Source organism: Macrosteles quadrilineatus, unplaced genomic scaffold (assembly GCF_028750875.1).
Source record: "Macrosteles quadrilineatus isolate MER2022 unplaced genomic scaffold, UCM_ALF_1.0 Scaffold_7__1_contigs__length_78375512, whole genome shotgun sequence".
NCBI lineage: Eukaryota > Metazoa > Arthropoda > Insecta > Hemiptera > Cicadellidae > Macrosteles > Macrosteles quadrilineatus.
Window position 1 is genome coordinate 51,808,853 of NW_026542600.1, and position 27,279 is coordinate 51,836,131.

At 36.4% G+C, this 27,279-nt stretch overlaps 1 protein-coding gene across 1 annotated transcript in view; it reads right to left on the minus strand.

Moving 5' to 3' along the window:
- Window positions 1-27,279, minus strand: part of LOC128998975 (acetylcholine receptor subunit alpha-like) — a 115,826-nt gene that overhangs the window by 30,136 nt on the left and 58,411 nt on the right. Inside the window, exons 6-7 of the mRNA XM_054425331.1 lie at window positions 25,279-25,388; window positions 21,830-22,010 (exon numbers count right to left, since the gene is read on the minus strand). Coding sequence (XP_054281306.1) covers window positions 21,830-22,010; window positions 25,279-25,388 — 291 coding nt within the window. The remainder of the gene's footprint in view (window positions 1-21,829; window positions 22,011-25,278; window positions 25,389-27,279) is intronic.

Genomic DNA, 27,279 nt, shown 5'->3' on the forward strand with positions numbered 1-27,279 from the left:
TTTTAATTTATCAAATCTATTTATATTTATATCTGATAATTTAGATTAACCATTTATTTATTAGCACACGTTTCGTCTGCACTAATATTTCGATAAATTGTGATCACATAAAATAGAGTGATCAAAAGTCGAGAGAAGCGTCAATTTACAAAGAGTGTTAGCTATCTTATATTTACCAAAATGCATCTAGTATACCATTCACATACAACATGCAGTGTATAGTTTACATGCTCTGACATAACATTTACATACATATACACATACACTAACATACACATTCTTGCACAAGGGAGCTATACATTCTACACGATACACTGTACACTACTTACCTCCCTAGCGTGTGTGTTTGTGTGTGTCTTACATAATTTATGTGTTTTATTCATACGATATTATATTTTTGTTATTTATTTATTATTTTGTTTTATAGAACAAGTGGTTATATATTTTTTACTTTTTAGTGCAGGATAATTAATCACTCATGGTTACATATCTAACTATCTAGACTACGTTGTACACATTCTATAAGAAAGTTGAACTATGTAAAAGCGAATTTCAGTTTGACTCTTAAATGGAAATGTAAAATTATAATTATTGTTGAAACAAAATAATTCACTTAAACATTAAAATGTTTATGTAATGAAATTAAATTGTTTGTGTTATATGTTGTGGAAATTCAGTATGGACAAAATATATTTAACATTACTAAGGTGAAGACTAAGAAAAGTATGTTTTTAAAGCAGTCGTTACATGCACATGAGGCATATAATTTAAAATCATTAGGAACCAATGTACTTAAAAATAAATAGTTTCAAATTATTAAACCTAGTATAAAATGTTTAAATATAAGGTTTACATAGGTAAATTTTATACACTTTTGAAAAGTTATCATATTTTGATAAAAAATATATTAACAATGATGTTAAAAGAAATTCTATAAGTACTAAAGTTATTACCGTGTTATGAAGTTATTTTCAAACCTTGATAATTACAGCAATTGAGCTCGTTTTTTGTACTTAATTTTCTACCAGTATTATTAATTTACCAATATAACAACTACCAATATTTATTTTCTTTGGAAATAAACGTTTGTTAACAAAGAGTTGTATTTATTACTGTCCATAGAAACCACCAATTAGTCGTTTGTTGACTATGGCAAATATCCATAAAAAAAAAAACTTAAATAAAAAATTCCAAAAAACAAACCTTTGCCCCCATTAACTGTCACTTTTTATATTAATTATTTAAAAGCCGTATTGAAGAATGTATACTATGAACTAATTACCTTCTTCGCTGATGAATTTTACATTGCTAAACACAATACATGAAAACGTTTTACAATTGAAGTAACCAATTTTATTGAAATATGAAACCTCCAAACCCGTGCGATATTATATTAAATGCATGTATTAGAAAAATATTTACAAAAGGGGGTGGTATTTAGTCGTTTGTTAGTGCAAGCATCTAAGATGTGATGTCTACTTTAAGTCTAAGATGTGACTCTATATCTAAGCGCAGATGTGATGAGTCTACTTTGTGTGACAAAACCTAAGGTTTAAGATCTGTTTGTTTGGATTAGTTTGTTAAACATGCAAGGGTTTGCTGGTTTAAACTAACCAGTTGCCAAAAAATAAAATGAAAAGCGTAAACTATTAAGGACTGCGTGCCATTATTATACAGTTTATCCAACCATTTATTGTTAAATTATTTACAAAATTAAAGTTTAAGCTACTTTTGCACCTTACCATTTTATTCCTGGACCTCTTCTCTCCTTTGATTTATTATTTATTCCTACGCAAATGACAGTTTTAAGGTTTTATATTACGAATAAAAATCTGCTCGAGTAATTTATTATCTCATTCGTAAAACATTTAATGGGACATAACGAATAATCCGTTAAATGTTTGAAAGATTTATGAAATATTGCGAAATTACGAGCAAGTACACAGAAACGACATTCAACATATGTGTCTGTTTAGTGTTTTTGTAAGTTCTTGTTAGATGATTAATGTAAATAACAGCTGTTTATATGTGGCTGGTTTAAAGAGTTAGAAATCAATGGTATCTGTAGCTACGACAGTTTTTAAACTTTTATCTGTATCAAGTGGTTTTTAGTAACAAATCTAATTTCCATTTTTGCATGAAAATTAATTTCATACAATAGTCCTCAATTTAGTTACATAATAATTTTCAATTTAATGCCAAACTTTGAAAAAACTAGCATCTCATTCAGTTACAAATTAAATTTAAAAAAATTTAATTTTACTCTATATCCAAAGATACTTTTACAAACGAAAACATAATCGTTTGATAAATTTTAGAAGGTTTAATTTTATTTAACATCCTAATTTTAACTTTTAACACATGTATTACTTCAAAATGATTGGTAATAATGTAAACAATAATTTAATAATTGTTTTCAAATTTATTTTCAATTCTCCCCCGCCAATGTTTTGATAGTTTTTGGTGTTTAAATGTTGTGTTTAGGTGTTTAGTGTGTTTATCTTTGTTTTCATGTAGGGAACAGCTACATGTTCTACTCTAACATCGGTCCACTGACCGTTGCCCACAGCGAACACAGATGCACGACACAGCACCACTGCATTCTACGCTCAAAACTGCATCCCTAGTCAGAGAAAGGATACCTTAGTCAAACGACCGATCACAAACCCCCGAGTAGAATCACAAACCCCCGAGTAGAATCAAAAAACCCCGAGTAGAATCACAAACCCCGTCACCTTACCCCACCAAGTCTAAAGACGACGTTAGACAAAACTAGTAGGCCTAATAACTTTCTCTTGAAAAATTCTAGCTAGTCATTCTATAAATCGGGGATGATGAAACTTTATGTTTTTTTTTCAAAGCAATTAAGTTCCAAGCTGGTTTAATTATATAACTATTTACTACAGTATCACTTTTGGGGAGCGAGCTGGTAAAGTGGTAGACCTCGGGGCTTCGGAGACCAAGGTTCCGGGTTCAAATACCGTCAATCACCAATGGATATAAGTGATAATACCGTGACCCTCTAGGACTAGCCTGAAGTAATATGTAAAAAAGTTCCGAGCCTTCGGGTTCTAACCTAGCGTCCTAGGATGTGAAGGTGGGACATAAAACAGTATCATTTTTAAAATGAAAATATCAGAGTTAAGCAAGATAAGGGCTGTGAAAGCAACTTCACTCATGTTTGGCTTTCATATTGTTTACGAGCAATAGACGTGTATTTTATGGCAGTTTGCTGCACTGAGGTTGCTCGTAACCTGTTATACTCTTCGTAATCGTTGACATTTGAAGATCTACTGTGATATAGCTCATTGAATTTAATTACAAGGTTGTTGGTTAAATTTTTGGTTTTACTATCCACCCTATGTGATGAAAAACATTTTGAAGAGCTGTGCATTTCTTGAGTGTTTGAAATATAATGGAAGTCAAACGAGATTCTAAAGAGGAAAACAGTAAAAAAAAATAATTTTTACCAGCCAAGGATACAAAAATTATATAGTAATAAGATTAATTAATATTCTTGGAGTTAATTGTGTGACTATGTTAATAATGTTTTTTTTTCAATTTATGACCTGAATAGAGTTTAATAGGAACTCTCAATGTAATTCTTCGCTATGCTGAATAAAAAAATATTTAGTTAGACCTTAGATATCAATTAGTTTAAAATACCTGTAACGTATACGTCTTTAAAACAAAGAGTTTTATTTTTAATTCATAGCAGTTACTTAGTTTTCTACTAATGTTTACTCGAGTGATTACTACTTGATGTTAAATGTAGTACCTAGCAAAGGTAGGTTTATTGCACTTTAAATTGTTTATTCATTTGAGGTACAAAAGGTTAAAATGTATTTCTGCATTCAGTGCCAAAGAAATAAGAAGATAAGGCAAATGCGAACTGAGTTATATGGACAGTTACATCTATAGAGATAATATATTTTGATTCGTGTATATATTTAAACATGTGTTTTAATGTGTTTTATTTATTAATGTCTATCTAATTTATATGTCATGCTCGGCATGTATTTATCATTAGCTTGTATATAAGAGTTTAGTATATTAGAGTACATAAGTTTTGACACTCCTATGTAAATTATCTCACTAACTTGTACAAATAGTATTTTCGTAAATTGCGTGCTTACCTTTGGAATATATAAATATACATACGTTGTTATAAATGTACAACACAGACCCTAGATTAATAATCGTATGCAGAGGCTTGAAATCATATTTCTAGTTACCTTTTAGAACAAGTATATTCCCCAATTGAATTTTCTTTTTATTTCAGTCAATTATGAGCTATACCATAAAGGGATGGGGAGTGAGCTGGTCTAGTGGTTAGAGCGCGAGACTTCGGTCCCTGAGGTCCCGGGTTCAAATCCAACCAAATCACTAAAGGATTTTATCTAAGTGATAATGCCGCAACCTCTGAAGCTATGTGAAAAGCAATCCCGGGCTCGTGCATAGCGTCCTAAGAAAGAAATACCATAAAGATAAATAAAAAATAATATATTTGGATTTGCCATTTTTTTTTACCAAGAACTATGCCCGTTTGAATTCCAAATAAGATAAAAGATTCTCAGAACAAAGAGAAAACATACCTTGTAGGATAGTTCTAGAGATGATATAGTAGAATATTTCAAAAAATCACATAAAAAACACATGATGATAATATTAAGTTTTACTTATGACACTTTAGGTTTTCGCCATATAAACTAAATAGTCTACGAGTGTGTATAATCTCACAAACAAAATTTGGGTCTCCTTAAAATTATATCAGAGTAGAGTTAACTACCTCAGTTTGTAGATAAGAAATAAAAAGATGAAACTCTTCTGAACAGGTTCACCTATAGTCTTAAAAGTCGAAGTAATTACAACTGCTAAAAATTCAGAATTCCATTAGATAACCATAGCTAGCATACTAAAATAATACTTTTTGCATCGCAATATCCCTGGAGTTTAAACCAAAACCAGCGTGAGGGATAAGTTATACAATTAAAACTGGTTGTTGGACAGGTTGTAGAACTTTAAGTATTTTAAAAGCCATCAAAATATTTTTTAAACATTCCCACATCTCAAAGAGTGTAAATATTTTGAAGCTGGAGTGGCTGCAAAATAGTGTGGTGTCTTGCAAAAATCATGTTTTTAATATCTTCTGACAACTTTGAACCTTTTTGCTGTGTATTTATTGAATTATGTTTTTGCCTAATAATAGGGGGTTTCAGTAAATTTGTTATCGACTGAAAAGCTTATTTTTATTTCTTCAATAATTAACAGCTCCCATAATAGACTGATCGTGATAGATATTGAACTAATAATAACTACTAACTACTAACTAATAAACCCTACAATTGCATCCATAGCTTTAAGCTAACAGAAACGTAGGAACCATAAATAAGAACAACGAACGGCTTTATCCCCTAACAATGGTAGGCGAAGACTAGTGGAGTAACGTCCCAAATTTATATCCCCCTAACATACCATCAAGCCATGTCCATTGAACATACCCCCCTGAAAGAGTACATTAGCAATACTTTTGCCTGATTTATTTAAAGAAAAATTAAACACTTTAAAACTTGTATGTAGCAGACTATTTAATAATATATCCAAAAGTAGCAAGTCTTGTCACCTAGCAGCCTAGTCTGTGTCATTTTCAGATTTAACTAAAATATCTATTTTACTGTTTTTAAATTCTGCATTGATAAATCTGCCACACTTTATGAAACCTAGACTTTAACAGGGGTGCCAGCTTGAATATGGCAGTCTTTCAAATCTTGTTCTGTGGAAGAAGACAACGTCATTGAGCTGGCAAAAATATTTGTAGACATTTTGGATAGTTGGGTGAAAGTAGTTGAATTGTATGTAGCCCTGAAGATGGATTTCTTAAACACATTCGAAACGTCGGTGATCATTTTAGTCATTTTAACAATGCCAATCATCTCCTGAAGCCCGAAAATGGACGACTTTTACAATATGAAATCAAACTGTATGATAATTATCGTTCAAGTCCATCCTTGATGAAGTGAAGTTATTTGCGCTTATAGTGAATGGTGTGACGTTGTTTTTAGAACCATCCTCAAAATGTTTTTATAATACTTAACCTCAATATATAGAGGTTTTATCCATCCAAAATTGTTTTATATCTGTATGGTAATATTCAACAACGACATTTCATCAATGATAAGCTCTGTTGAATAATCTATGTTGGATGATCAACATGGAACATCCAATCAACATAGATGTTCCTTGTTAGAATTATATAGCGACCCATCAAACAGGATAGATCATCCTATTGTTCTGATTATAAATCATAATCTTATAAGGTTTGTTATTACAATAACAATACTTGGAGAATACTTTATGGTGTAATGTAGCTGTGGTCCATTTTATTGATTACTTATGTAAGATTGCTTTATGTAGTCAAAAATGTGGATGAAAATATTCAATAGGGTGAATATGTGAAGTGACTAGTTATTAGTTACAGAGAACTGAATCAATCATAATTATATTTTTTTAGAATCTGTTATAAAGATAATGTATCTTGAATGCATCAATCTCGGATTTATTTTGTTAATCCAGTACTGTGTCAAAAGAAATCCTGTGCTGCAAACCCTTTATGCAATAGTTTTTTCTATAGAATTATCCTCATAAAAATATTCGGATCACACTCAAATCGTACTCTTTCGAAATAGATGAGGTTGATAATATGAATTCCAAATAAACTGAGCAATACTAGTTCGTAAATCGACTTTCAACACGTTTTAAGCGAAAGAAAAGCAACAATATACAACTGAAATACAAATATATATATAAAGAATAAATAAATTACTTATCCAGAATAACTATTAATATATTTAAAATGTACGCCATGATTTTAATTAAATCATAGTTCCTTAGCAGAGTTTCTTTTACTAAATAAATATGTTAATTTTCTGAATAACCAAATCAAATTCATTAAACTACCCTGTCTACGTTTATGCCTTAAAAATCCGTGTGTATGGAACAGAATGAATCTGTAAGTATAAAAGAGGATGTTTGTATATATATATTTGGCAGTGATAAACTCAGACACCGCTGAACCGATTGCCACGAAACTTGGTACATACGTGTAGAATTTCATGGAATAGGTTTATACACCATCAATTTCGTGATCCGTCCAATCGGCTCCGCCCCAGTGGCTCTGGAGTTTCCCATGTTAACCTTATGAGAAATGGAATTAATGAATCTTAACAGCTGTTTCAATTAAACAAGTTGGTTCTTTTCTATGATGTTCAATAGCATTAAAGTTACAAGGATTACCAACAGGGTGCAGCACTATTATTTCTTTTACATTTATGACAACAGCCAATTTTGCAACCAAAAGGTGAGTGAGCATAGCGAACGAACTTTAACCTGGAGGCGAGTTAGCGTAGTGAATGAGCTAACCTGAAGGCAAGTGAGCGTAGCGAACGAGCTAACCCGAAGGCAAGTGAGCGCAGCGAACGCTAAAAATCCAATACCCGTTGTTCCATGTTTGTGTTTTTATTTATAAAGTTTAATATTACTATAGATAATTGTAACGAATAAATTCTGGAAAAGCTGTTTGTGAGTCGGGTTCAAATTTGCATAGTTTTAAAGGCGTTTGTCAACAGGCTCTATTGCCTCAAATCGGACGTCAAAAGAGGAAATGAGTCGGATGATGTTACCATTGACAACTCAGTGGCCCGATTTAGATCCGTTTCATGACGCTAATTTTACATAATAAGTACCTCAAAGTTGGTGTCAGACTCACGTCATGATTGTGTTAAATTCTATTTGTCTGAGTTTTGCATATTTACCTGTAAAACAAAAATGTATATTTTAATAATAATGAGGCTATTTTACAATGGAAATTTATTTGTGATTGGTAATAGAACCTTGACCCTGGAGCAATCACGATATCTTAAAAAAATAAACTTACAAACGCGTTTATCATCATTTAAGTGTGTGTGATCTTAAGGCACGGTCTTGTGTGAATGTACAGAGCGTTTTTTTTTTTAACACAACCTAAATTAATTACTACAAGACATTGTTTAAGGACAAAATAGGCTCATATTTTGGTAGCCTTGAATCCTTTACTTCATTGCCAATCAGGTGATATGTATTTTTTACTGTTTTCCTAAACGGTTTGGTGTAATGGTGAATTTATTGTGAATAAGTCTCAACATGGTATTTTGCAAGGTCAAAAAGTATGAATTGTCCGGATGTATAATCTGGAGCCTTCGTTTTTCTACAAGTCCTGTTTTCTTGAATTGTCAACAAGTCTTTAAATAGTTGATTTATTTTATACTGGAATCACACCTGGAAACGTAATTTCAAACCTGTCTTTCCTTAAAACCAAAGTTTTACTTTTAATGTATTTTTACAATTACAGGGATGCCAAATTATTAATATTTTGTCCCAGAACAGTGCTGAAAGGCCCTGTTGAATGACTAGAAGGAATTTATGACTGAAATCATCATTGTAAGGAATATAATGTGATGTTTTCATATGGCCAATTAAATATCTTGAAAGTGGTAATTAATCTTAAACAATTCGGGAATTATATGTAAGCGTTAACAACATGATTGGCTGAAGCACTTAATTGTTTTCAGTAATTGTAAAAATATTTAAAATTCACGTTAACTGTCACGTGTAACAAAACACTTTGTGTAATGTTAATTACTGTAAAACCTTTAACACAGCACATTAATAGCAAAACTTGTAAAAGATAGTGTGCAACTCAATTTATTTCATATACAAATTAATTCTGTGGTTCATTAATACTCGTTTAAGTATACAAAATAAAAATGATTAAATAAGTAATTAATATGTACTCGGGTAATTTTATATCTTGTGAGATTCAACCAAACATTTAAATAGCACATTATCTATTGGTGCATTTACAATAATTTCTCCTTAGGCCATTTTTCTATTTGACGTACCTTCAGTTCCTATAACATCTCAACGTATTTTAGGTGAAACTTGATGTTTCCTGCGACGTTTGCAATAAGATCACTTGAGCATCCCTTAAGATACGAGCGAGTCAAGTATAAAATACTCTTCTCAATACGTATAGACCCGTATTTAATAACTTTCAATAACATCTACACAAAAATTGATTATGGCAACAACACCATAATCAAGACAACGCGTTTTTTCTCAATACGAGAACAATACGTTCTCAGATAACGAGAACAATACGTTCTCAGATAACGAGAACAATATTGTGACGGTGCAATTTCGTCCTGGGACAAAATTGTACTGTCGGCCTCGGATAGCTAATTTAATTGAGTTAGTCCAGGGTTAGTAGTAATAATAATAGTTAAGTTTTAAAATATGGGCTCAGATATGGTCGTTAAAGCATCAGCTTTCAGTGAATGACACATTCATCACTGCCCGGGTTAGGCCCTAATTTAAACAAATTAATAATTAGGCGTTAATTCCGTGAGTGAAACACTGGTCAAAATAAAACTAAAATATTAACTTCGAAAATAAAATAAAAACTTCTAATTAATGGATTTACCGTGTTTCACTCTTAGAATTAAAACCAATTATACTTACAATTAACCGATTCGATTGTCGCCCTCAGCCTAACACCTACTATTCGACGACACCAGAGTTATTTCACCACTGGCCTCGACCTACGGCTTCGCGACGGATATGCGCGGATCCGAGAGCTATTCCGCCCTCGGCCTAACACCTAGGTTTCGACGCTACCAGGGTTATTTCACCACTGGTGTATTTACCGGGCTATTCCGCCCTCGACCTATCGTCTCGCAATACGCGGTCCGAGAGCTATTCCGCCCTCAGCCTAACCCTAGTGTTCGTCGCTTCCAGGGTTATTCCACCACTGGTTATTACCGGGCTATTCCGCCCTCGACCTAAGGTTTCGCGATGTATACTCCACTCCACTTACCAGGGAGAGATGTAGCTAGCTATTCGCCCAGCGCTCAAGTAAGTGATTAGCCCTTGTCCCGTGCTGCTTATATAGGGGTCGCGACGCTGGTGCAGTGCGTGGCCGCTCGGTGAACTACAACCCCGCGCTATTTGAATTGCGAACGGCAACGGTCCTACACTCAATATTTAACCGTTACACCCCCTTCTTAGTTCGGGGTGGAAAAAAAACCAACAAAAAAAAATTCTCTTACTTCAGGAACAAAATACTTTACTGCAGCATCCCTGCATAAACAAACTTAGATCTTCCTATAAGTAATGTCACTCACGACATTAAAAAGAACGAAAACTCTTCTTGAAACTAAAAATTTTTCCTCTGAACACAAAACAAAAAAAATCCTTAATCATCCTGCCTCCGGAACTGAGGCTTCAAGACTTTTTCGCGGTACCATGTTCCGTCTTCTCTCCAGCGTCGGACTTTGAAATGTTTGGATTTTCGTCGTCTTCGGTAGCCAATAGTCTCAGATGATTCGTCGTTTTGGGATTGCCCCCTCGCGTACGTTTCTCGTCCTATCCCGGGCGATTTGTCACACTTTTGCAATGGTTTTGGGGATATGGGAAGAGGCGATATTGGATCCGGTGGTGGCTCAATAATGGAAGGGTCGTTCACCACCTGAAGATCATCATCATCAACCATAAGTGTCAGGACGGGGGACACCGATACTTCCCTCTTAGGATCCGTTTTATTAAATTTTGGGGCTTCTTTGAATTGTCTATAATGACTGAAACTCACGTTGTCTTCCATTTGGAAGACGACTTCCTTCCCGGCCGGACCTGTGACCCCCAAGCGTGTCATTTGTGCTTGTTCTGTTCCCACAAATCTTAATTCGATTTCCCTGGCTGTCGATGGTTCTATGATCTCAAAATTTTCATCGCTGAGACGTCCCCTTCTGATGGCCGCGCCTATCCACTTTCGGAGTGTTTTGACATCTCCGAGTACGTCCCGTATTGACCCATTATTTCTCGATATCTGTTCCGCCACAGCACAAACGTATACACCACATGACACCGAGTCTTGCTGTCTCGGTGCTTGTGGTGGGGTCTCAAACATCTTCCAGTCGGCGGGATCGAAACTCGCGTACTGGAGCCGGGCAACTTCTCGAAGGAATCCGAAGATTTCCTTCATTTCGTCTAACCTAGGAAGGTGGAGAGGATCATACGCCTGGATAGTTTTGTCCCTGATGTGAACGTAGACCAGGGCCCAATGTCCGTTCTGACCAATGTTCGGTAAGTGTATCGGAAACAACAAAATTTCTTCTTGAAAAATTTTTATTTCCCGAATTCGCCCTTTGGTCTTCTCAACGCCCCCGTTCTTCCAGTCTCTCAGGAATACGGTGTCAAAAGCCCAGGTAGTAGGTATCGTGTGATAGTACCGGCTACGGCGTTCGATTAGTCGAAAATACGAACTTAGGGTCACTCCATCTACTAATCCATCGCCTATTAAGCCCTGTAATTCGGAATCCCGCATTTTAATCTGTGGCCGAATGGTTGCCATCTTAAGGTCGTCGCCCAACCGCAAGGATGGATGGAGCAGCGTGGTGAAATGCGCAATGCGTCAAGTGAAAGCCAGATGAAACCCTGCAAATGTAAAAAAACATTAGAACTCGGCAGTAGAGCATGCAAATGATCCCAAGAACCCAGTTGTTAGTACATTTCAGTGACAGGATACTTGATCTAACCCTTTTTGAACGTTAATTATTTTCACTCCTATCAAGGAAAAGCTTCAGATCCTTAACATGGACAATTTGTTTGCGACGACTATTTGGATCTTTTACTTCGTACAAATTGTACCCTGATCGACGTGTGATAACCCAGGGCCCCTCATACTTTGGCGCTAATTTACTCGCGATAGCTTCAGCTTTCGACGAAAGTACGTGAGTTCGTTTTAGGACGGACTGACCTACGTCATACCGCACATCTCTCCTCCGCAAGTTATAATGTCTAGCCTGTACGTTAAAAGCAGTTTGTAGGTTCCGTTGTGTGGTATCGTACAACCTTTTAAACCGTTGCATCCGTTGGGCGTGTTGTTCCACACGCTCCACCTCTCCTAACTCCGAAGTCCGTTCAAATGAAGGTCCGTGTAACGCCCTAGGCGTTCGAAGCTCGCGGCCGAAACATAGCATTGCCGGCGTGAACTGTGTCGAGTCATGGGTAGCTGTATTTATCGCGAACGAAATCTCGCGAAGGTGTTCGTCCCATGTCCTGTGATCACCCCTAACACTCTGTGCTACGAGAGTTTTAATCACTCTATTTCGCCGTTCAATCGGGTTGCCTTGAGGACTATAGGGAGCCGTGTGTTGACAGGACACGTTCCAATCCCTAGCCATCTCTTGGAAGAGTTTCGCACAAAACTGGGTACCATTATCAACTATTAATGTCTCGGGTGCCCCATATCGTAGTAGTACTAACTCCTTAAATTTGTCCGTCACGTTTTTGGCCGTGGCACATCTCAGAGGTGCCATCTCTACCCATTTGCTGTATTGATCTTGGAAAGCGATTATGAATGTATTTCCTTTTCTAGATCTCGGTAACGGTCCTAGCAAGTCTGCGGACACCGTATGCCACGGTCCACCCGGTGGACGGTAGTGCATTTGACCCGCTGGTTTTACTTGTTCGACTTTAAATCGTTGACAGCTTGAACAAGTCCTTACATATTGCCTCACTTCTTTTCTCCAACCCGGCCAAAAATAATTCTCAGCGACGCGGGACGCCGTTTTCTTGAACCCGAAATGACCGGCAGTAAGTGAGTCATGGGTCTCGTGTAGTACTTTCATTCGGTCTGACGCATGAACACAAAGTTTCCAGCTTTCCGTCATCACGCCCGATTTCCCGGTTCTTCGGACAAGCTTATACAACTTGCCTTCCCGGATTGTAAATTTCTCATACGAAGACGGATTTTTGTTTACTTTTTTAAACAAAGTGTCGTACCAATGATCTGGTTCCGACTGCTCGTTAATTTCGTCTGTTTGCGCGATTATTGGGCAAACCATTGTTCGGACATCTTCACACGGGTGCTCAATGGGATTTCGTGATAGTGCATCAGCGACCCTATTAGCTGTTCCCTTACGATACTCGACCTCGAATTCATATTGTTGGATTTCTAATACCCAACGAGCCAAGCGGCCGGACGGTTCCTTGAGTCGCAGTAACCATTTGAGGGCGATGTGATCCGTTACAGCTATGAATTTGTACCCCTCTAGGTATGGTCGGAACTTTTTAACGGCCCACACTAAAGCGAGACATTCCTTTTCTGTAACGGTATATTTCCGTTCAGCATTGGACAGAAGTCTACTAGCGTACGCGATCACAACTTCGGCATCATTTCTCTTTTGAGTTAAGGAAGCCCCGAGGCCCTCATCTGACGCGTCAACCTGCAGTTTAAATGTTTGACTGAAATCTGGACACGATAAAATAGGTGCCGAAACGAGACGATTTTTCAACTCGCAAAAGGCTTTCTCTTGTTTCTCACTCCAATTCCACTTCACACCTTTCTTTAAGAGGCCCGTGAGAGGAGCGACGATCTTCGAAAATTTATCTATAAATCGTCGGTACCATGACGCAAGGCCTAAGAATGAACGAAGACGTGTTACCGTCGTTGGGCGCGGATACTCGACGATGGCTCTAACTTTGTCGGGGTCGGTCCCTATACCCTCTGAATTTATCATGTGTCCTAGATATTTCAGCTCTGTCTGACAAAACTTACACTTCTCAATGTTAAGCTTAAGACTAGCAGTACGTAGCCGTTGGAAAACGTCTTTTAAGAGCTCTAAGTGTTCTTCAAATGTTTGAGAAACTAAGATCAAATCATCCAAGTAAGCGAAAGCTCGTGGTTCTAATTCCGGTCCTATTATTTGGTCTAAGAGCCGTTGAAAAGTGGCCGGCGCAGAGTGAAGACCAAATGGCATAACTGTAAACTGATACAACCCTAAGCCTTGAATACTAAACGCTGTTAGGGGCTTACTTTCCTCTGCTAATGGAACCTGCCAGTAACCATTTGCGAGATCTAATGTAGTAATAAAATTGGCAGACCTAAGTTTCTCTAGGATAGAGTTGATACGAGGTAGGTTATAGGCATCAAGTTCTGACACCTGATTTAATGATCGGAAATCGATACAAAATCGATAACGTCCTGAGGGTTTTCGGATTAATACAACGGGTGAGGACCAACTACTATTCGACCTCTCAATTACTCCGTCTCTAAGCATTTGGGATATTTCCTCCTTAATAACCTGCTGCATTGCAGGATTACGTGGGTAATCTCGCTTTTTAATGGGAGTTACGCCTTTATTTAATTTAATTCTGTGTTCTATGAGGTTAGTTCTTCCCGATACCTGGTCAAACAATGGTAATTCATCCTTTAGAAACGACTGAAATCGATTTTCTTGATCCTCAGTAAGAGTTTTAATAGAACCTATCTTTGATTTGCCCGGTTCTACGTCCGTGGAGCCATCTTGTTTCAAATGGCACGTTTCGACATTATACGTAATTAATCCTAGCTTATGTAGTGTTTCTATTCCCAATATGACGTCGCTAGTAAGTGAAGGTAGATGGACTGCCTGTAATAAACTTTCCTTATTGTCAATCGATGCTTCAAACTCAAAAAGTTCCGTTTGTTCAGTTTTTGTACCGTCCGCTAACTGAATTACGATCGAAATTGGTTTAGGCCTAATTACGCTACTTACCAAGTGTTCTGCCACTTTTGAACTGATCAAGCTTATAGTTGCCCCAGAATCTAACAGCGCTAAATAGTGTTCACCATAAATAGAAATTTTAACATAAGGTCGATTGTCGGGGTGGCCTTTAACCGACCCAAAACCCTGTGGAAATATTTTAATCCGTTCCAGCCAATTGTTCCAACTCGAGGGTTTCTGTATTACTTGGGACTCGGGTGACCCCCTACCACCGGAGTCCGTGTTTCGTTTCCCCGATTGCACTTACAATCGGCTGTTTTAATACCCACTGTCTTACAATGGAAACACTTTAAAACTTTCGGGCGCCGGCAATCCCGATATAAATGCCCTACCTTATCGCAATTCCAACATATTAACGGCTGAACAGGTTGTTTCACCCGTCCATCAATAGGTTCCGGCTTGTATTGTTTACTCGCGGTATCCGCGGTATGCGTGTTATTCGACCTACGTGTATCGTAGTTATCCCTGCCCTGATAAACCGTGCGATTATTCCACCGCTGGTTAGAGCCGTCTCTCTGAAAATAAGTTTTATTGTGTACTTGGTTGACTGATTTGATTCCCTCATTATGTTTTCCGTAGTCTCTATGTTCGTCTTTATGTGATTCCGGTACGTTAACGACGCATTGGAAAAAATGCTTTTCCGGTTGTTTTCGTGGTTGATATGCGGTTTCCGGTACCAGGGCCATTGACGGCGGCGGCGGCGGGCGATATAACGCTTTGTCGCGCATATAACTCTCAACATGCGTCGCCTGTGAAATCATCTCCTCGAGAGAGAATATTTCTCCTCTCCTCATTGTTAACTTGTAATCCGGTCGCATATTGGTAAAAATAATGTCAAGCTTTTGTTGTAACGATAGCCCGCCTTTCCTTCTCATCAACGTCGTTATCGCAACTACAAAGTCCCTAAAAGGCTCCTTTTCGCCCTGTGTTCGCCGCCTTATCTCTTCATCAAGGTTTCGCTGATAACCCTGTGGCAGAAATTGTAGCGCGAAACTATCTCTAAACGTCGCGAATGTTGGCCAGAAATCTTTCCCATTTCTGTACCACAAAAGTGCAGTACCGGTAAGCAATTCGGGAAGTGCTTTAAGTATCTCGTCATCGTTAATCCCGTATGCTTCGATTAACTCGTCAAGTCGTTCGAGGAATGATATGGGATCTTTATGTCCGTCAAACTTCACATTCCATTTTCTCACAATACTACAAACTGATGGCGTAGTATTATATTCGTCCGGCAAATGTCGCATTTTGCTAACAGTAGGCATATTTGACGTGACTGTTTGCGTACTCATAATAGGCACCGAGCTGTAAGTTACTCCGCCCGTGCCTTGCATTGGTTGTGTTGGATAGTTAGTATCGTAGGTAGTCGATCGTCGTGTTAAATTTGCAATTGATTTACACAATTCCTCAAACGGTACATATTCTGGCATTCCTAAAATTTCTTTAATTTTATTAACCTCGCTCGTGGTCACGTGACCTGGTATTTTACTAGGCACATCAATCGAGCTAGGCCTAACATACAACTGATTTCCCGCTACAGAAATCGCCTCTCCTTCCGAATCATAAGTTGGAGTTTGCTGGTTTCCTCGGGGAATTCCCTCTTTCCAAAACTTCGAGAATCGGCGTCTTAATTCGTCCATTGTTCCCGACGAATCTAACCCATACCTATCCATCTCTCGCTTAAGCTCGTCTTTATTTAACGACCTTATCCAACTTGTCCTAGGATCTTCTTCCGGCGGAGTTTTCGAACTTAATTCTACAGCTTGTGTCGTTATCGGCAAAGCTAACATTGCGTCTGTCGCAGTAGTCGTTTCAATCGGTTTGGTCGGTTTCGATATCGCCCCAGTACTCGTAGTAGTAGTAATCGTTGAAGTACTAGTCGTTTCGATCGATTTGGTCGTTTTCGATATTGCACCCGTACTTGTAGCACTACTCACGGTGCTCGACGTAGTCCTGAGAGTTTTTTCCGCAATAGTTTTACTCGGAGTAACTACGTAGTATACGGGCCAGAGAAGATAAGACCAAATATTTAAGAACAATTGTAAAACTCGCATTTTCGATTTTTACCGTTCTTACTCACTGAAAAACAAATCGTTCGGGCGCCAGCCAAAAATGGCAAAAATTAACGATCGATAACTATATAATTACCAAGTCCCTGTTCGGGCGCCATTTGTGACGGTGCAATTTCGTCCTGGGACAAAATTGTACTGTCGGCCTCGGATAGCTAATTTAATTGAGTTAGTCCAGGGTTAGTAGTAATAATAATAGTTAAGTTTTAAAATATGGGCTCAGATATGGTCGTTAAAGCATCAGCTTTCAGTGAATGACACATTCATCACTGCCCGGGTTAGGCCCTAATTTAAACAAATTAATAATTAGGCGTTAATTCCGTGAGTGAAACACTGGTCAAAATAAAACTAAAATATTAACTTCGAAAATAAAATAAAAACTTCTAATTAATGGATTTACCGTGTTTCACTCTTAGAATTAAAACCAATTATACTTACAATTAACCGATTCGATTGTCGCCCTCAGCCTAACACCTACTATTCGACGACACCAGAGTTATTTCACCACTGGCCTCGACCTACGGCTTCGCGACGGATATGCGCGGATCCGAGAGCTATTCCGCCCTCGGCCTAACACCTAGGTTTCGACGCTACCAGGGTTATTTCACCACTGGTGTATTTACCGGGCTATTCCGCCCTCGACCTATCGTCTCGCAATACGCGGTCCGAGAGCTATTCCGCCCTCAGCCTAACCCTAGTGTTCGTCGCTTCCAGGGTTATTCCACCACTGGTTATTACCGGGCTATTCCGCCCTCGACCTAAGGTTTCGCGATGTATACTCCACTCCACTTACCAGGGAGAGATGTAGCTAGCTATTCGCCCAGCGCTCAAGTAAGTGATTAGCCCTTGTCCCGTGCTGCTTATATAGGGGTCGCGACGCTGGTGCAGTGCGTGGCCGCTCGGTGAACTACAACCCCGCGCTATTTGAATTGCGAACGGCAACGGTCCTACACTCAATATTTAACCGTTACAATATGTTCTCAGATAACGAGAACAATACGTTCTCAGATAACGAGAACAATACGTTCTCAGATAACGAGAACAATACGTTCTCAGATAACGAGAACAATACGTTCTCAGATACGAAAGCAATACGTTCTCATATGCGAGAACAATAAGTTCTCAGATACGAAAACAATACGTTCTGATATCGAGAACAATACGTTCTCAGATACGAGAACAATACGTTATCAGATACGAGAACAATACGTTCTCAGATAACGAGAACAATACGTTCTCAGATAACGAGAACGATACGTTCTCAGATAACGAGAACAATACGTTCTCAGATACGAAACTGCAGAAATTGACACACGAGTCAATACGAGTAAAATAGCCCAACAATTTGTTATATGCCTCATCCTTTTTCATAACGTCTTCACGATTGATTGTATTAAAAATGTACTATAGTTGTTCACGCTAAGAAACTAGGATACATAAAATTTTACTAATTTAAATCTTAATTGTATCAATTTGAAAACAGTACTAAAAAGCAGACTGTTCTGTAAGCATATTAAAAAATTAATATGTCTACGGCTTCATATACTTAAATCCAAATTTTCTTTAATTTGTTTCTTATATTTTCTTAGGTTGCATTTTATTTGAATTTCTAAGAGTGTAGTTTTTAAAAAAATTAAACTGTTTTGTTTTTATCAGTGAATTATTTAGAAACACAAGGAAAACCTCCCATCTTTAATCTTTTCAAGAGTAGAATATTTTGTGAGTTTAAGTGGAACGGATCATAATTTAGTTTATGTCTGGCGCTGCACTGGACGAAATTAAGTGATTTCTGGACAAATGGACCCCTGCTCTACAGTATCTGGTTCCCGGGATGCACCACCCCTGCTACTGCGGCATTTCACAAAGTGACAATTACATTTGCTGTTCTGTTTCCATTGCTTATTGCTTATTCTTTGCAATAAAACAATTTTCGTTCATCTGTATTGTATGGAACTTTGTTTACTGGTCTTTAGACCCTTCTAAAGATCATCAACCCTTGTATCCCATAAACCTTTGCAATTGTTACAATATTACTATAAATTAACCAAAGATGGATTTACAGTATTATGAATTCATTTTACGACATTCCATTGTTATTGTGGTTCAAACTCTTAAATTAGGTCTTAGTTTTTTGAGGATAGTTTTACAATCGTTTTATTGAACAAGTCACCTTTAAATAGTTTCCTTAATGTGTTACACCAGAAATCAAACAATAAAATAAAATAAAATAAACTGTAAAAAATAAGTAAAAGCCTGTATTTAGGGCACAGCCTATGTAGAAGTAAGGGTGCGAATTCTTATAGTAACGTTTTCATTAACTAATATGCAAACCTACATTTTGTTGGTGTATATATTTTATAAAGATAATTTAAAGTTTCTTGGCTGATTTTTACAATTCATCGTCTCATTTACTAACATAGTTAGAAAGGTGGAATAAAGAAGCTATTTAATGATTTCAAACCGGAAGATCTACATGAATTATCAGAGTTGTAGAAACATCTGTATAAAGTCAGAAGAATTTCCTTGGATTTGATTATAGAACCAACCGCGTGTATATATTTAATAGTTATATACGATGTAAAGTAATTTACCAAACCCTTCAGCAGTTCTAATCGTATCATTTAGAGCGTTAAATGTTTTGGCAGAATGACATTTTCAAACATCTCAGTCCTGAAAGAATTCTAAATCCACTTGAGTAGCTTCGGTAATGGTTTGTTTACACTTGTTATACATTTTACACACGATATGGTTAAGAGAAGCCACGCGCAAGAACATATATTGTCCAACGAACGAGCAGTCAGTTGCTGTTCAATATGGTAACTTGATATTTTCTCGTGATAGCCCTATAGCAATAACAGTAATAAACTTGTACATGGCATATGTAAAACATATTTGCCTTATGTAAAAACCCACAACGAAGCTAACCAACTGTTGCTGGCAGATACTATAAAAATATAAAAATATGTACAGGGTGTCCCACGAAGAGGTTTAAACGTTTGATTTTATATTTTTTGCCCATTTATAGACAGAATATTTTGAAACTTTAAACAATGTGTAAAGTATGTTTTAAAAATATTCTGGGAAAATTTCAGCTCCCCTCGTAGAAACAAAGTGGTGGCATATGGAATGTTTTTATTAAATAATTATACTAAACTACTTTATTTATTATTATTTATTAACTAGTGATGGATCACGGTTTAGAAATTTAGGCTCTAATTTAAGGGTTTTCATTTATTTCTTCATGATAAAGTCTTTCCCTAGGATGTGATAATACAAATATTTTACAAAACCAAAAACACTATTTATAATGTGCTTAAAGTATCATTTTTTAATATACCACCATTTTGTTTTTAAAATGGTTAGGGAGGTGAAATTCTTTCAGAATATCTTTAAAACGTACTTATGTGTTAATAATTTCAGATTATTTCACGTAAAAAGTATATGTAATGTTTATTTTGTCTGAATAAATAAATTGAATTGAATTGAATACATATAACGTAGTAATATTGAATCAAATGATTAAACCCCTTCGTGGGACACCCTGTATATAGCTCAATACCGCAGTTTGCAAAAAAGAATAAACTCAACCACTTAAACCGTTCCGAGTTTCCCCAAGTCATAACCTTACATTTTACTGATAATAGCTGGCACAGAACATCCTACTGTATGATAGTTACAGGAGGTGCGGTGATCGGTGTTCGGGTGATCGTTACGTGATCGGGTGATCGTTTGACCAAGGTGAGGAGAGGAGGGGGAAACTGTCGCAGCATTTCACCTTAAACCCGTCATAAGTCCAACTCCCTAGTTTCAATACACAGGTCTGAACGTCATATGGAAAGTATTCCACGTCGATTGCACAGGAAGACTTATAGACGGCTGGGGGCTGCCAAACGACCAGCCCTGTGTAGTAGACTGTTGCCTTGGTCATCAGAGTAACTTCGTAGTTTCCGTCTGCACTGTGAACATACACTGCAATTTAACTGTGACACCAAAAAACATTTAACCCTCTCCGATCAGTTGCTCGTCCCAGCACTTCCAAGGATGATTGAAAAGCCGGTGGTGTGAACAGTTACAAGTAACATTCTTAACATTCTGGGGAACCTTATTTTCACAAACTATTACTTGCATTGTTGAATTGATATTGTCTTGATTTAGGGTATAAATGAATTTTGCAAGTATTTATAAATTTGTGTTTTCCTCTTGTTTACTTAATTTATTTTAGTAAAAGAATACTTCTTTGTGTTTGTTGCATTAGATTAATCGTATTTTTCGTTTATTATAAATTTTAACAGTTGTGAAATAATAAGTTGAAAATAATCCGTATAAAATGAAATTATTATGTTTTTTTCGTACATAACCTCAAGAAACGCGTTCCCTCGTGATGTTTGTTTTCATACGCTGTTTACAAAAAAGAATATATTTAATAGTACATGCATTGTAAACACTTCAATTTACTGATTTTCAAAATATGTAAACTATGATTAATTTGGTACTAAATAAAAGACGTTTTTATAACTTTACTATTATTATTTTAAGTATAAAAGTGTTGTATTATAAATAAATACAAAATCTTAGATTAAATAATCGTAAAATATTTTCCTTTTATGTTTTATTTAATGATGGCACAACATAACATGTAAATTTACAAAATTATTCGTTCATATGCATAATAAAAACTTTCTTCCCGCTTTAATGTGTAAACACGAAAATTAGATTTCAAAGTTTGTACTTGATACATATTCATACCACCTTGCCTATTCACAGGGTTTACGCATAAAATAACGAAAGCTTGTTGTTTCATTTAAAAATATAATATGTTATTAAATACAGTATATTTTGGATTATTTATAAAAAATATAAATAAAACGTTTTCCTCGTCCTTATAATGTGCTTGGGAAGAGCAAGCTTAGGAAGAAAATCCTTAAAATACAAACTTAACACAATCGTAGAACAAGAAACAAGGGTGGGGAAACTACGATGTCTGTGTCCAAACAAAGAGCTTGTATGTACTCGTTTAAACTCTTTACGCGTACTGCTCTTACTTTAGCTACTTTTACTCGTTTGCTGAGACGGCAACCCTTGTTTTCTCGTTCTACTCGGTCCTCTTTTTCGAGGCCAACTTACCTTGAAACCGTCGTACGTCCAGCTACCAAATTTGAGAACACATGTCTGTTCATCAAATGGAAAATACTCTACGTCAATCTCACAAGACGATTTGTAAATGGCGGGTGGCTTCCATTCCACAAGGCCTTGGTAGTATATTGTCGCCTTGGTAGCAAGGGTTACTTCAAAGTTGCCGTCCGCGCTGTAACATGCGAGTTGTTATTGGGGTGTTGGGAGAGGAATTCAGGGAAGGGATCAAGTCATACTATTTACTATGAACAGAGTATTCCTTGTAACAAAAATTATATACGTGATTTCCGGCATAATTTTACACAAATAAATCCCATCGATGAAAATTTTCCAAAATTCTTATAATTTTAATAACGTTCAACCCCAAATATTGTCCAACAGGCGTGGTCGTGTAATCTCATGATTGCTAACATATATATATTTACGTTATTGTTTACATTGTTGAATATATTGTTGTTCTATAGGAAAATTGCTTTAGTGATATCTTTAATGTGTTCAAGGCATGCAGAAATTTAAGCGAAGGGATTTTTAATAATTCCTGAGTAATCATGCGTTCTACTGAGAAAAAGGAGAGTTTTTCAGTAAAGTATAATTTCACCGTTAAAACTAACGCTTTATACATGATTCAATCAGAATTTTACGTTACAGCATATTACTTTGTTGATACATGCCAATTAAGGTTGAACTAATAAAGGAAAATTACTACACAATGACGTCCGCTACATGATAAGCTATAAAGTTGAGTTAGTAACTCATGGTTTAAAGGAAGGCTGAATCTACCAAAAGATTTCCCATCTAAAAGAAACAGTTATTCATTCTCTAAAATATATAATTACACCTAGCTAGTTTTTCTAGAAGAACCAACGCTGTTCTATGTACATCAGCCTGTACCTTCTGTACAGGGGAGTTTTAACAATAGGCGCACCAATATTGTGATGATACAGCTTAAATGGTAAAGAGAACATCACCTTGTTCACGACATCTTGTGTTATGTATCTTGTTCCTTAATTCCTACACCTTTCCTCCAACTCCCAGTGCTAAGTCATATTTCTCCTTCTTAAAAGTCTGAAGAGAATGGTCTAGAACAACCCATGTGAGCTGTCACCAATAGGTGTTACGACCACCTTCTGAGACCAAACTTGAAGAAGCACGAAAAAGGCAATTTAGAGAAATGTTAAGTGCTCAAGAATTTTATCTTGCAGGGCTTCTTATCAACTGTAGCTCTCTGAAGTCCCGGAATGCACCTTTTCAGGCCACGCATCAAATAATGGAGAATCAGTTTTCGACCTCAAAAACGTTGTTGGTAAAAGTAAAAGGACTGTTTCAGAGAGAGAGAGAGAGAGAAATTCTTTATTTATACACATTATTTTGCAGCAATACATTAAGAAATAAAAATATCACATCGGTCACAATGACTTGTGCGTGATAGAGTAACCTCAACCATCGTGACGTCTCTCTGATGTACCAAACTCTTTTTTAAACTTATTGTGAATGTTTCTTTGCTGCTAATTTATTTCAGATTTGCCTCTATATTTAAAACCGCTGAATTTAAAACGTCAGTTTTCATTAGGTACACCTCGTCCTTCTGCATTAGGTTGAAAAAAACCAAAATTTGTTAACATTTTATTTCTGAATGATCGATTAATCAAAAAATGTTTGTGCATTGACCAACCACAGCTACATATAGGGAAGTTATTGGACCCTTTATAAAGGATAAATGAATGTATGCTGGGTATGCTAGTGGTAAGAGGAACGTATTATGCTGCTTGAACGTTGTTAGATGAATGCCTTCAGTACAGACAACTTAGTTTGATAAAGGTTTTTTAACGTGTGTGAAAGTGAGCAGTTTATTTTTTTTTGTCTTGTGGTGTTTAGAGCGGGGGTTAAAGGTGACCCAGGCAGAAGCCCGAGAAATATGACCGGGGATTATGAACGCGGATGAGAGAGTGCATGGCTCTTGGTTGCGTCTGACAAGCCTCGTTTTAAAAAGAGACACAATTGGTCTAATCTCATTTCGGTACCTAAAGGTTTTCTGAAACAACCAGCTTTTATAACCACATTTAAGAAGGTAATGCAATTTTTTTAAAGGGGGACATTTTAAAAACTACATTATTGTCGGTGGATTGAATCATTGATACCACTTACAACAAACGAGAGGGTTTTCAGGGGAGACCATCTTATTGTATAAGAATTGTCAAAGTTCTTGGTGATTGGTCTTGGTGGTTTCATGGGGGTGCAGTGAGAGTTGTTATGGATACGTGATTTATCTAGAAATTAGCCTTATCTTCAATGAGGAAATGGTGGTCCATGATAAAGAGGGATTTACTTTTTTTGTAATCTGATCTTCCAGAGGCATTTGCAGCGAACCTGCTAAGACTTAGGCCATCAGAGAGACTCCCCCTTAAAGGGATGCCAAGGGAAATACCAAATATATCCTAAATTACAGCCCCTTTCAATGCTCAAGAATAAAGGGGCTAATCTTTCAAATGTTGATACTATGCTACATTCAGTTACATGCCGGATCTTCTTCACAATGCTGTCTTATAAATAGACCGTTCAGTATCCTACTGCTGTGATTCTTTATTGGTTATGCTTCTTGCACACGAATGTCATGTAGTTTGTAAGAAAAAAATATTTCTTGGTCTATGGGTTGGAGTGTTTGGCTTAAAACTGTCATAAGTATTCTGGGGCAATAGGATTTTCTGCATGAGAATAAAATCAAAGTACTCTCATTGATCTTATAGCATCTCTGAAAGATCGGGTTCAATATTCAATTCATAGAGGTATTCCAAATATCGTCCCTAAAATTGTAGTTTTAACAAGTGAGTATTGCGTAAAATCATTGTTGACACACTTTCTTACCCAGTTTGATTGATAGAAATTTATACTTGGTGATAGTAAATATAAAGTTCAAAAGCAAATAATTGCTTGAAACACTCATAAAATCACTTAACTTTTTTTTATTACTTTATAGCATAAGTATAAAACAACAAACAAACTCAAATTTTACGTCTTTTTTATTTAGGTAAAAATGGAAGTTTTTGAGAATGTATCCAACGACTGTTTTTTAACTTATTAATCGTTATTTTGTTTTCTGTGCTTGGCTTAAGTTTCTATGTTGTTGATAGGTCAGGATGTATTAGTTAAATAACTATAACCATCAGGCTTTGTTGGCTTTATAATGCTACGAAGCTTAACTTTCTCTTGAGTAACTGTGTTAGCAGTAAATGGTCCATTCTCATTGTGTTAAGTACACTAAGTAAGTGGATGTTTCTTCACAGAAAAACTCACACTATTTGAAATAATTATTGGCAAAAATAATTTTTTACTTTTAAGTTACATTTAGCATAATAAAAACAAGTCCATTACTCCAACATAATTTAATTACTGAATAGTAGTACTATAGTTTAAATATAATCGATTGATAAATTATAACTCACTTGTTGTAAAGCACTATGTCAGGGCGCCAGATGTGATCTGAAGGCACATGAAGCATCTGGACTCCCCCGTATTCTTTGGGTTCCCAACGCAGCTTATAGTCGTACCACGACTGAAACAATACAAGATACATTGTGTTGGATTGAATCGTTGGTATTACTTAGACTCAAAACTGTTTATAGGTTATTCAATGATTACTATAATTGAATATCATCACCAACCGCTTTTTTAACAGTCCATTGTGTAGTCCTTTCACAGAGAACTTGGGTGCAGAGGAAACATTCAATGGTGTCTAGCACTAGTGCTGGTGTCTAGGGCAAAAGTCCAACACCACACCCCTCGCCATCATGTACTACAACGCTCACGGTGGAGGAAGACCCTGTGCCCTGTTTGGTAGGAATTTCCGCACAGTGCTCTCCGCTTGGGCTCTAACAAATATAGTATTCCCGCACAACATACTAGAACTGAAAGCGCACGTTTCTCCCATAAGCAACCGTCGCTCTCTGTAGCTATCTTACATCTTTAATTAAGGTACCTAGGCAACCTGTGTTGATGACCTGTGGTCCGACCTTGCTAGCCAGGAAGCGTCTGGAAATTTTTAAGTAAACATTGAGGGCTTTGCACTCAGTAGCTATTGGGTTCAATAAATAGGCCACATGTGGTAGGGAAAGGGGTCAATCGGCCAGGGCAGGGTGCCGAGAAGTGTTGGGTGAGTACTGGTTACCTCTATCTTAGGGATAGGCTCTTTAGCCGGGAGTTTTAAAAGCGGAAGTTCTATTTGAATGGGGATTTAGAAATAAAGAGGGAGTTGTGTGATTTGTGAATTTTAATAACGGGATTTCAATTGGTTTAGATATTTGATTGGTAATACAGTACGTTCGAGTAGACTTATTTTTGGGGATATTATATTCAGAGTGCTAGCTGCTTCCAGGACGTTTTCAATTAGCCATTCGTTGGTGGGTTTGTGCGTCAATAGTAATAGTTAATTACTTTGGAACAATAAAAGGTTCAGTACTTTGGGTTTAATCTTGTCATCTCTTAACAGCCATCCAACTCATAACTAACTTAATATAAAGTTAAAGATCGGGGTTTTATTAAAACTACGCTCCCATGTGTATATGCAATATAGCATGTAAAGAGTGAGAAGGTTTCTTGCATATCAAACATCTCGGTGCCTTTTTAAAAATAAAAATATACTTTTTTACCTCCATCTTTACTCCAACCATTATAGGTTTCAGAATTGTTTATAGTTACTATAATAATTCTCAGCAGCAAGCACTTTGGTTCAACAGCCCATTTTGCAGTTCTTGGACTTTTTTATGAAAATAGGCTTTTCCCTCTGTCTGTATGATATAAATTTAAAAAAAAGTTAACACGTTGTTTGTATTTTCAAAAATAAACGCATGATATTTTGATGTGCCAAAAAGGTAAATTATTCATCTGTCAAAGGTTTCGTACGCATACGGTTTGATAAATGCGATATTAAGGTATTATGTACAAAATAGCTGGATTTTATGTTAAAAACACACCATGTTTAATAATCAAATATATGAACAATCGTTTCGACATTTTAATGGGAACGAATAGAAAACTATCCTATCATTTATATTCTTTTCGAAACAAACTATTTTATTTCCCTCTTCACTCCGCAGCTGTCGTCTTTTGTTCATGAAGTGGCGAGCGATAGTCTTTTGTTACATGTTTTGTAGTAAAAGATCTTGAAGTCGTCTCATGTTTGTAACAATCATTTTATGATCCAGCTGAGTTATATACAGACATATTATTTTATTTTTATTCGAAACAAAATAATATTATTATATTTTATGATTGTTTTTCCCACGTCATTTCCATTTGTTGAGAAACAAGTGAATTGTTGAAGAATGTTACAAATCATTGTATTATAACCATATAAACCCGACCTTTTGTTAGATATGTTGGATATTAATTAATAACCAAATGACAAACATCGCTTGGAATTGAACTATTAGCCTTTAGATTAGAAT